General features: G+C 39.7%; 1 protein-coding gene across 1 annotated transcript in view; it reads right to left on the bottom strand.

Moving 5' to 3' along the window:
• The window catches only part of ADAM22 (ADAM metallopeptidase domain 22), a gene marked incomplete at its 5' end in the record, with an annotated part of 236,452 nt that overhangs the window by 25,136 nt on the left and 199,037 nt on the right, over positions 1-12,279 (bottom strand). Inside the window, 3 exons of the mRNA XM_019508374.1 lie at positions 3,334-3,434; positions 6,791-6,985; positions 12,073-12,090. Of these exons, the coding sequence (XP_019363919.1) occupies positions 3,334-3,434; positions 6,791-6,985; positions 12,073-12,090 (314 nt within the window). The remainder of the gene's footprint in view (positions 1-3,333; positions 3,435-6,790; positions 6,986-12,072; positions 12,091-12,279) is intronic.

Raw genomic sequence — 12,279 nt, 5'->3', positions numbered from 1 at the left:
GGTCTGACAGGACCTGCCACTGATGAACCCGTATTGGTTGCCCCTAAGCATGCAGTCCCCTGCTGGCCCCTCCTGGATGTGTGCCAGAATTATTTTCTCGAACAGCTTGCCTAGGATTGAGGTAAGACTTACTGGCCTATAGTTTCCCAGGTCCTCCTTCCTCCCTTTTTTGAAGATGGGAACCACATTGGCCCTCTTCCAGTCCTCCGGCACCACTCCAGAGCACCACGAGTGCTCGTAAAGCCGTGCCAGGGGTCCTGCAATGACCTCGGCCAATTCCTTTAGAACTCTATGGTGGAGATCATCCAGACCGGCTGCCTTGAATACGTCCAGCCCCTCCAGAAGCTCCCTAACTAAATCCTCGCTAACCCTTGGCCCAGGTGTGCCTCCCCCAGTACCTGTTATTACCAGTACAAAACTTAATGAGCAGTAGCTACGGTGCATTAATGCAGGTGTAGACGTGCCCACTGAGAACCAGATTCCTTATTTTGCATTACATTCTACTCAGCAACAATGGAAGAAGACCTGCAGGGAAAACTTTTAGCCTCCTGATCCTGCATCGCAACAGTATTATTTCTTTTCCTGTCCCCTGAGGCTACACAGAATAGTCTATCACCATCCTCTTTATAACCACCCTTCAGATATTGGAAGCCTATTATCAAATCCATCAAAGTATGGAGAAGCAGTTCTAATACATACTGGGTTCCTTAACCAGACCATTTTTTAAGCATCCTTCTCCCTACTTACACTAGGAGTATGTCTAGGTTAGTGGCTTTCAGTCTTTTTTTCATTTGCAGACCCCTAAAAATTTTCAAATGGAGGTGTGGATCCCTCTGAATGGTAAATGTGGTTGGTATTCACATACTTTTGATTGATCATAGTTATCATTTGCAGAGCCCTTAGACAAGCTGCAAACCCCCAGGGGTGTGTGGACCACAGGTTTAGATCACATTCAACCATACTGCATCTGTGAAAACATGTTCCACCCAGTCACTCTCACTCTGTGCACACCACATGCCAGAAAAAGTAATGTTGCTGCCATTAGAGTAGTTCTAATAAGGCATGACCAAACTTGAGAGTGCCACCAGGCACACAGCAGACAGAGGCTACATTATGTTTTTCTGGCATTTGATGTGCTTTGAGTAGGACTGTAGTCACTAGCACAGTGAGAGGCCAAGAACACGTATCCAAAGGGTTGAGAGCAGTTGGTGCAGGAGTCAGCTCTGGGCCTACTTCCCTATACAGGGCAGGGATTCTCCCGAGGCTCACCCAGTTTCATTCCATTTTGCTCTGGCTGAATGATACATAGTCAGTTTAGAGAACCAAGAAATTCAGCATGCATCTAAATTGGGCATTCAGAATGTATTAATTATCTGACTGAATTTATTTTCAGAAATTAAAAGCAGAATGCTAGATGGAAAGATAAAGATAATTTCCATATATTTATCACAGGATATTGAATTTAAATTATGACCTCAGCATCATTAAACATTAACAACCCCCACATCTAGAACATATACACAAATGTAAATATGCCCATTGTTACATAGTTGCTAAAATTGTATCAAGACAAACAATAGATCCTGTACTGTTACTATAAATTTATAAATTTCCCAATGTAAGGTGTGAGAATTTTGGCTCAGAGCTGAAAGAGCAGACAGGATTAATTGGTAGAATTATTTTATGAGAGTGGTACCCTCATTAAGACAAGACTGTTGTCTTGTGTTTAAGACAGAGTGTACTTACACTGTCCTGGGAGCGAATTGGACATCATGCTGAACCTGGACATGAATATGGGGAGAGAAGCTACCATGAACTGGCTCTAGAAATGAAGGAGCATATAGTTCCCCAGTACAGCTGCAGTGGCCAAAGAGTGGGGGATGAGACAAAAGCTGCAATTGTTCCTCTCCCTATGTGCAGGAATTGAGTATAGAAGTCCTTAAGGAGTTATTTGCCCATCATATGGGTAACCAGTACAAGAAGACAAGCAATGCTTCCATTTCTGTTACTCCCCTACCTGATTAGTTGAGAAAAGACCAACCTGGACCTTATTAATGAAGTAATGCAACAGACTTGGACATTGACAAACAGCAATGTAATAGCCCTCAGACTAAAATACTTATGGACAGAATTTCAAAAATATTTATGTACTGGAAAAGACAGTTGGGACCTAGTAGGATTTTCAAATGTGCCTAGGTATTGGAGTCAATGGAAGGCAGGCACATAACCTACTTAGACATCAGTAGCCTATTTGCATTTCCAAACACCTAAATACCTTTGAAAATCTGTCTATCAAAGCCTTATTTCAAAATGTAGCATGTCCTGTTTTAGTATATTTGGTCTTATTTACAGTTCATTTCAAGCAATATGGATCATTCAAGAAGGAATTCAGTTCTTCTTGAGTGCCTAAATACATATATCTTGGTCTTCATCTTTGAAAAGCTATGGTAGGGCCATTCTGATGCTCCTGTGTGCAGTTCAATTAGAGGGCTCAAATTCTTAATTTTTCTCAGAAAAAGAAAATAAGAAAGTATTTTATTGGTTTGATGGGTTTTTTTCCAGGTATTCCAGGGACTTCCATGGTGAATTGGCCACAGTAAGGTAAGTGGCATGTTTAATTACAAAAATACAAAATCTGGCCCATTCTGTTCAAGTGGCACAGAAACAGAAAGTATTATGTATACTTCAGTGGGCACAGAGCACACTGGGTCATAGGCCACCCCCATCCCCAGGGCCTCAGTGGAGGGTCAAGAATGTGTGATATATGGCTTGAGTGAGTACATAATTGTCAACCGGAAGATGATTTCTAGGGGATAACTAACAGCTAGAGCATCCCCAAGACTGCGCTTAACTCCACTAGAACTACCAGAATTGTGGCTAGCTCCCCAGTCAGAGACTTGAGGAGTTGTTGTAAATGGTTAACACATCGTCCCCACCATTGGTACAGCAGAGAATTCGGGTCACTACATCTGTATCAGAGTCACTCTTAGTTGAATGTATCAGGCATGTTTGTTTCAGGTACTCAAAAGCTCATTTGAAAGTGACAGCTGAAAAGTAACACCTAAAACCTTATTTAAAACTGCAGTTTGGCCTGTTGCCATAGACCTAGAATAATTTACCTCTTGGAGCTGGAGGGTCCCGAGTTCCTGTTTTTAGCGATAATGCAAAATATACTAGTGTGTTGTGATGTTAAATCTCAATTCCAAGGCTAATAACAAAATGTACAGTTTTAGGGAGTCATGTTCCTGTCCAAAGAACAATTAAATTGTCAGCATAGAGGTGGTGACGTCAAGGCAGGTTTTGACTGTAGCCAGTGCAAAAGTTCACCCTTACCTTGCCATGAGTTACTTCTAGGTCTCCCATTTTCACAGATGTCTGAAATATGTTTTGTGTCTGGGATCCTTTCACTCCAGGAATGAGATAATCCATTTGACCTGGAATAGGAGGGCTCATATGTGGCTGTTGTTAGATTATCTTCTAATAACTAAATATTAGGTCAATGAATTAAAAACATTTATATTTCTAGGGCTGATCACACAACAAAGCCTAAAGGTCTGTCTGCACTAGCAGAGTGCACTGTACTATGGTTAAACACTCTAGATAAGTTTTGCTTGCAATGTCTGTTCTTGCAATGGTACCCTGTGTCCACATTTAAATGGTTTAAGTAAATTGGTTTAGCATCCATCCAGTTGTTCCTGTACCATTCATGGCCAGGCTCCCAAGGTATCTATACCTATCTATGTTTTAGATCCTCCCAAGTACATGTTCTTTTATCACCTATACTAGCTACAGTGGTTTCATCTAATATTTGAACCAACTTGCCTGTGGGACACATACTAACAAGCATAAGAGGGAACCATGATGGTGAAAGATGGTTGGGAGGCTTTATTCTGCATCTGCCCCACTGCCTTTAGCCTGGGAAGACCAGAATTATCATGATAATCAGGGGGGAATCCAAGAGATCAATAACTCATTCTCAGCTTCATATAAGGTTACTGATATATTATTCTTTTTGTGAGTTGATGACAGTGCTGTGCAGATTTAGGCCAAAGTCTTGGCTGAATAATCAAATGCTAAGCACAAGGTAATATTTTTCTTCCCTCTTGTATTCCCATCTAAGATATGTGTGACAGGGGCCAGCACTAGTGGAGATGGGAGGCCTTCCAGGAACCTTTCTCAGACAAAGCCAATTTTGCTGCCCATCCCATTTACTGTAGCGACAATCCAATGTTTGGTCTACAACAGAGGACAGAAGACAACCGACACTTAGAGACTGTGGAAAGGTAATGCATGTATTTATGTGGATGGCCCTTTCCTGAGGAGGGTACCTGTGTTTTTTCACTGTACTCAGAGATGTTACTGGGAATTTAAGTACCCTGGGTGGGGGGAGGGCAAGGGCAGGGGTTCCAAGAGCTGGGGGTGGAAATAGGAGGGGGGTGTTGAGTAAGGGAAGTGTCTTATTAGAAATTCAAAAGACCCTGGCTGACATTAGTGTCCTTACACTGCATGCTGCTGCCACCACTACTGCATGGGTTCCCCACACATCAGTGTCAGCTACAGCTGCCACATGGGTTGCCTATACACTGACAGCTGTTCCCGCTGCTGCTGTGTAGGTTCCCCAGGGACCACAATTCTGGTACCCCCACTTAACCAGTGCCTGGGGCTGGTGCCCCCAGTTACCCTCCCCCCACCAGTTACACTGCTAATTACACACATGTTCTTCCAAACCTGCTCTTTCAGAAGGGAGACATCTGACAGAAACTGCTTGGACAGCTCTGTGAAGATCATGCCTGTCAGAAGCCATACTAAAACAAGAGCCTTTTTTATTGTTTCAAACCTGTGTTAAGTGTTAAATATCAGAACGTTTTAGGGATTTTATAATTTTATTGCTACTGGTTTCTTTAACTGGTAAAGACGACTGGCCTACTGTTTAGCATGTATAGAATTTGTTGTTTTAAATTTAACTTTTATAATAAAACCATGTGTAAACATTGGAATGATTTATATTGAATTCTGTCCAGCAAACTGGACAATGCATATTAGCATAAAGAAGCCCAGATCAGTGCTGGCAGGACTGCCAAGAGATGAGACTATTTTTAGACTGAGTGCACTGAAGACAAGCTTCCTGGTAGGTGGGTAATTGCACTATGAGGACCCAAATGGAAACACTATTAATCTCTTTCTTTACTGGTTTGTCTTGTGTTCCTGGGTCTGGTCATGGTGTGGATTGAGGCATAATCCAAACTTGCTCAATGGTGGTGCAACATAGTCGTGGCAATATCAACATTCTCTAGTGTAGACAGACCTTAGGGATCTCTTAGCATTGTGAAATAAACAATAAGCAAGTGAAAGCAATGTGAAAGGTATGGAAGTATGAGGAGGAACAAAGGCATATAATGAAATAAGAGAAGGGTTAAAGAACATTCAGTTGTCAAACAATTGCTTCTTAGCAGGAATACAACCCAGCTCCAGTGCTGAATACAAAACCTATAGAGCCTTGCTTTCCCAAGATTATATTAGAACTAAGGCAGCTGAAATACGATTCTGCAATAAAAGACAGTGCATCATTTTAGGATTTCCTTATGCTCCCTAAAAACAAATTATTTATACCTCCTCAAATATAAGAGCCTTATCCAAAAACTTGAATGTCATTAGTTAATTACATCTCAAATGCTACTCCCTTCACTGATCTTTTTGTCTTTATCATAGATTTCTTTGTAATTGCTCAAAGGAAATGGAACTTGGACCTGCTTGGAATATTCAGTGGTACTGCTAAAGCATCTCTTGTATATAATTGCTCTGTCCAGCCATTTTAAATGCACTAAAGTACTTTGTGGTTTTGTCAATTGCTCAGTTATAAATAACTTGAAGGGCCAAGATCTGGAAAGTCTCCAAAAACTTCAATTCTCCTTGGAGGCAGAACAAGACTGTTTTTTCCTACAGTGACACACTGCTTCTTATAAACTGTGTAATGCATAAGCCATTCTGACCTCCCAGTTGAAAAGGAGTTTCATAATTAAAGTATCTCTGATTGCAAAGAGATTACAGAGGGCAATGGCTTTATAAACTAATGATCTGTTAATGCTTGCAATGCATTCTTATTTTAAGATGGTGTCAATGTCTTTTTTTAAGGAATTAGAGCAACAAAATATTAGTAAATTCTGAACAAGTTAATGATACATTACTTAGCACCCAGCAGCTATCCTCACAATAATAAGTACGAGGCCAGTAATAAGTGTTTGCAGCATCATGTCCTAGGTTAACACTTTCCTGACATTTAAATATATTAATCTAGAATGTGAAATTGACAGAAATTGTGAGCACCTCCTTCCTTTGTACAAGTCAGCAAGAACAAAAATCAAAAGATCTAGGTCGACTACAAATACAGTGAGTTAATGATGACATTCACAAATAAAGATATAAAAATAACATTCATATTAACCAATTAATTTGTATAACTGTTACAGAAGCCAGATAATATTCTTTCGTTTCTTTGATTACATGAATATGACATGAAAGTCAGAGGGTTCTTCAGTTATTGTATTGTTTTTGAGCTCACTATGAGCACTACCATTTTCTTGGAAAGCAAATCCCACATGGAGAAATGTCGAAAATTACATTATCCAAGACTTCAATAGAATGTAAAGTATACTTGTTCTGAACTGATTTTTAATAACCAGCAATAAAATGAATCTGAACTATAGGGGGGATGGAGAGGAATGGAAATCAGTAATCAAAGAATAAAAGATGCCATTTTAACATTCCAAAAAGAAGAAAGAAGGAATCAAACCTGCTGCAAAACAATGAAATGTTCTGACTAATGGAATAATGGGTGATGGAACAGGTAGATATCTGAAAATGCGACAGAAAAGCAGACCTCTTCTTAGAACTAGATGCAGAGTTTGTGCTGACTCCAGGAGGCATGTCGCTATAAAAAGAGTCGGCCTCTCCAGGTTTTTTTACATAATCTCCCTGGGGTATTTGTCTGAAGTATAACAAATATGTGAAAGTCAGAAAACAGGACATGCATTTACACACACACAAATATTAGTTTTTAAAACAAAGAGTTAGGGATAATGATCTATATGAAGAAACTGTTATAGCACACACAGTAAGAACACTAACACACATCTGGGAGTTGAGAAAGGAGTCTTTCATATTTTTAGGATTCAGAAAAGTGAAACCTCCCTTTTAACTGAAACCCCCTGGCCAAGTTTTTTAATAATAGCTAATTTTGGACATCTCATTTTCTGGATGACTAATATACGAGATATCTTTAAAACACCTGGTTATCAGGAAACAACAACAAGCATCCTGAAACAAGGTACAGCTACTCCAGTATACATGACCACTTGGTCACATATGGCTTCTTAGGACACTGGATAAAAAAAGGAGGAAGCTGGCTCAATAAGGAAGTGAAGGAGTAGGGTGTATTCTCCATTACTGTTTGACTTCTAGGGAATTAAAACCTCGTGTTTTTCACTTGGTTTACTTTTCAGGTTTGTGGCTATTTAGTGCTTAATGAATGAGCATTGAGAAAAGCACCTTAAAAAGACCGAGCATTAGCAGTTTATTTTAATTTGTTGGCTGGTGAAACTATACAGACGCCTAGACCCCAATCACTGAAAATCAAGCTGCTTTAAGACTAAAAATCAGGTTGTTCTAAGGTGGCACCCAAAAATCATTGATCACCCTGTTAAAATCCTGGCCTTCGTTCCCATCATCACTTTAATGCCCCTTAGTTCTTTCTAGGCATAAATTGCAAAGCCAGTTTTTTTTAATGTAATATTTATGGAAAAATTAATGTTTCCAGGTCAAACACAGAGTTAACTACAGAAACTCTGTTTTCATTAACGTTTACCGACTACACAAGAGTTTAAGGCTCATTTACTTAACTTATTACCTATGAAAGAGGCAATAAGGGTGAAATTAATTTTACTTAAATTGCACTGACTCCAACTCTGTTAAATACACTGGTTTTAAGGATTTCATCTGTTTCCTGAATGACAGAGCTCCTAGTTTTGAGTGATCTTCTGCAACTGCTGAATCTTTACAGTTCACTGTCAGATGTTTACAAAAGGATAATAATTAAGGATTATGGCATCAGAATTTATTGATTCTGAGCCATGGTGTGAAAGATTCAATTATAACATCTGTTTTTGTTCATCTGCAACTTGTTTTTATTCTGATTAAATTACATATTTTATTTTTTGCAATAGAAGCAAATGATTTGCAACCAAGCAAAAAATATGTTCAGTGTTTCTTATAACAGTTTATCAAAACAATTCATATCTTGCTCAGGTCTTTAGTCTGGGTTAGAGAAAAACCTCCCATTATTAAAGTTCCTCTTTTCAGTGGGATGCAGGTACAAGTTAAAAATGCTCAGCTGTTCTCATAATAGTTCTCATAATACATCCCTAATTTTGCCAAGAGGCAGTAATGTAAGACCACCAGCACCTGATGTTATCTATTCTTTGCCAGTCTCCCCAATGCTCTGGCTTTGACTATCAACAGAAAATGTTTACTGGGGATAACAGAGGAGTGGCACTACCCTTACACACAGACTGCTCCCCATTTACCTTAGAAATTCCTAATTGGTGTCATCTTATCACTTTTCTTTTGATGGTAAAATTATAGCCATCAATTATCACAGTTTTTGGACATAATCTAACAGTCTGAAAACTGCTTACTAATACAAATGACTACCTTGACTTTATTTATAGCATAAAACAAGCAGCCCAATTACTGACATTACATTTCCAAGGTTTTTTTTTTCTGTTTGTCACCATTAATAAAAGGAGATCATTTACCAAGAGGCTGACTTACTCATAGGTAACATCCTTCTAGAGAACTGAACTAGATTCTATTTTCCTTTACTTCCAGATGAAAACTTTGAAAGTTCTCCCCTGCTATTTTAAACATATAATCATAAGCCATAAGATCCTAAACAGGTATGCTGCAAGCCTTCTTTTCCCTTTACCTCAAAATGCCACCTGAGTACCAGTTCTAATCTCACCCTTCATACACTTCAGGAATATTTTAGGGGGTCAGCATCTTAATGGATTTCTATTGTTCTCCAATCTACCACTAAAGAAATAATTGTGTTGTTATTCAGGCAGACCAATGCTTTCCTAGGTCTTCATGTATTTCAGGGTAGCTTGCTACAGATGAAACTGGGTAATGTATTCCTTTCCAATTTTTACAGTTTGTTATAGCTGGATAATAATCTTTATGTAACACTCTTATACATACTGATTGACTGTTTTCATCATGGTTTAATAGCTAATACTGATTGGGTGCATCTACACATTCATTAATGCACCATAGTTACAGAGCGTTAAGTTTAGTACTTGCATAACCAAGTACTAAATCAATGTGCAGTAACTGGTGCTACTGTGCAGTAGCACCACAGCATGGCCTTTTAGTGATGGTAACTGTGCAGTAGCCAAATACTACTGCGCAGTAGTGTATTGGCACAGTTTTTGCCCTACACACTACTGCACAGTGTTATTAGGCTACTGTGCAATTAGTGTCCACTTATTCCAATACATATATTTTGGTGGGAGCTTATTCATCTACTGAATCCTTGCTTATATATTTCCGTAACTATTTCTTTGGAAGTCAAATGATAGGACTTCCTTTTCCTACAGGAATGAAATTTGCTAGAGACAACACAGACTCTTGCAGCATCTTCAAATAGTTGTAGCCTGTGTTAGTTCCCAGCCTACTCATCTCTTTGGCCACTATATATTGAATCTATGCTCAATCTCACTTATCAACATCCTGGGATGAGGGAATTTAAAGGGGTTTATTTTCTCTCAGTCCTTCCATGTTAAGTTTTCACTGGCAAAGGCCAGATGCCCTGTTGATATTTGAGATTCAAGTTGCCTTATCCTCTGTTCACACTGCTTTTACTCCAAACAAGTGGCTTTGTAAAACCAACCCATCCTGCACTTGTAAACATAATCCATTCCTAAAAGACATAACAACCCTACAAACCAAGTTTCTATCATCGCTCTGCCTGTGTAACATTCTTATCTGCAGTTTCTTCCCTGATGCTAGACTTTCAGCTCTCTGCTCTTGTCCCAGTTAGCGCTCACCAGCTGTTGTTTTGCTGTCCATAGACTAAATTAATCTGAGCTTGGATCCACCTTTTTGCTGCACACTGTTCTGAGTCTGACAGAGGAAGCACTACAAAGGCAAAAGAGATGGACTGTAAAGTTCAAGAGGTGTCAGCAACAGATACAGCAGCCACTTGGAACAGGACAGAGTAATAAAGGCCGAGATCAGGAGAAGACTGGGCAATGAGAACCACAAAAGTTCCTCTAATTTATAGGGGTGGAAAGCAGAAGAGCAATGGTGTCTTTGGAGTTTCATCCTCCACAGCTGAAGTTAACCTGAGTTTGCCCTTTGATTTGAATGGGTGAAGGACCAGACATTTAGGGCACAGACAGATGTGACAATTTTCACCTGATCTCGCCCCTGAAAACACTCTACAGCCATGACCAAACAGAAGTGCACAGCTGCAAAGCACCTTAAAAGGGCCCAATCCCACAAAAATCTGAACCCTCATTGTATGCACTACCTCCAAGCCTGTTGCTGTTTTCAGAACGGGAGGGGGGAAAGAGAGTGAGGAAAGTTCAATCTGGGGTTTCTCCAGCTCGCACTGGAGGGTGAAGTGGGTTGATTGGAGCCCTCGGGCGGGGAGGGCTTCAGTCTACCTGCCCCACCCTCCCGCACTAGCTGGAGAACCCCTAGAACAAGTTCCCTCTGCTCCCTTTCCCCCCTCCCATTCTGAAAACAGTACAGGCTGGGAGGGAGGAGAGGCCATTGCTAGGGAAAACTGGCTGCAGGCCTGCAGTCAGTAGCTAGATTCCCTGCCCCCCTTGAACCAACAGTGAACTTCTGTTTGGTCCAGAGGATTGTTGCAACTCAGAACACTTCCGCAAAGTGTTCTTAGTTACAGCAGGGAGCTGAACTTCTGTCTGCACCCTTAGGCTGTAAACAGACATCTCATCTGAAGAGGACCTGGTTGATTTGAGTCAAAACCTGGGACAAAAGAGAAGTGGCACTGCCGTTTACACACACAGTCCTTCCAAGTTGTGTTGTTGCTCAGTGGCCAGGAAGAGCTCACACCCTGACAAGCTTGTCCTTGGAATGACTGGCAATTAACTTGAAAGAGCTGCTATTAACTTACATACATATGCAACATTGTCCTGGCAAAAAGAATATATATCTTTCATATTTTACAGGTGCTTAAAGAGGGAGAAAAGACTAGTATTTCTGTAGGATCATGGGAAAAAAGTCTTTCCTCTGGGAGAAATGAGATGTCTGTTTATATCGGTAGTGGGAAGGGGCCGGTCTATAGCTAGAAATTAACAGAATAACGAGGGACGTGGAAGGTGGCACTTTTGGTGAAAGAATGAGTTCTTTCTAGAGTGAGTGGAATTTGCTTGGTGGGAAGAGCACTCACATTTGTCTTACAGTGTTTACTTGAGTCCAGATGAATTTCTGAAAATACCTATATTTGGTTTAGACAGGGGAGGTCAGGATTCTAAACTCACACCTCATCCTTACAGCTGGGGACCTGAGCATGTCTTTCCAGCTGGGGACCTGAATTTAACTCAAATGCAGTTAAATTAAAGTGAGCTCTGGGAATTAATATAACTCAAAGAACTTAGTGAGTATCATGCTTTTATTGCTGCTCACGGAACTCAAGAACATCTAAATCTCTGATTAAAAACAGAGCAAAAATATTGTTCTTTTTCATTATTTTTCAATATTTTACTTGGTAAAATATTAATTCCACTGAAGTAAATGGAAGCGTTGCCATTGACTTCAGCAGAGCCCAGATTTCACTTGCTGTATTGGCAGAAAAAAAGCACTTTCAGATATTTCAGATGTATATTCCTTTATAAAATAATTTCATATATACAATATAAAGAAACATTGAAGATCATTAGCAAAATATTTTTTTATAAAATGTCAATCCCATCATGGAAAAGGGAAAAATAGAGAAATAACAATTAAAACCTTTCTTGAAGATGAATTCACATTACTTGTATCACATACCTCTGTCTTCTATAGTTTCTTTCCATAGAAAAGAAAAAGAAATAAGAATGAGTATCCAACATGCACATATAGTATAAGTCACTTAAGATGCCCTGGATAAGGTAGGCAGTCATTTAAATTCTGCAAATAACACTAGCCCTGCCCAATGCCATTGCAATATTAAGGCTCCAATTTAAACCAATTTCAATGCGACTGCTAATACCATGC

Source organism: Gavialis gangeticus, unplaced genomic scaffold (genome assembly GCF_001723915.1).
Source record: "Gavialis gangeticus isolate Ggan-Ray unplaced genomic scaffold, GavGan_comp1, whole genome shotgun sequence".
NCBI classification, from domain to species: Eukaryota; Metazoa; Chordata; order Crocodylia; family Gavialidae; genus Gavialis; species Gavialis gangeticus.
The sequence above is the reverse complement of the archived record's forward strand: the minus strand, read 5'-3'. Positions and strand labels throughout refer to the sequence as shown.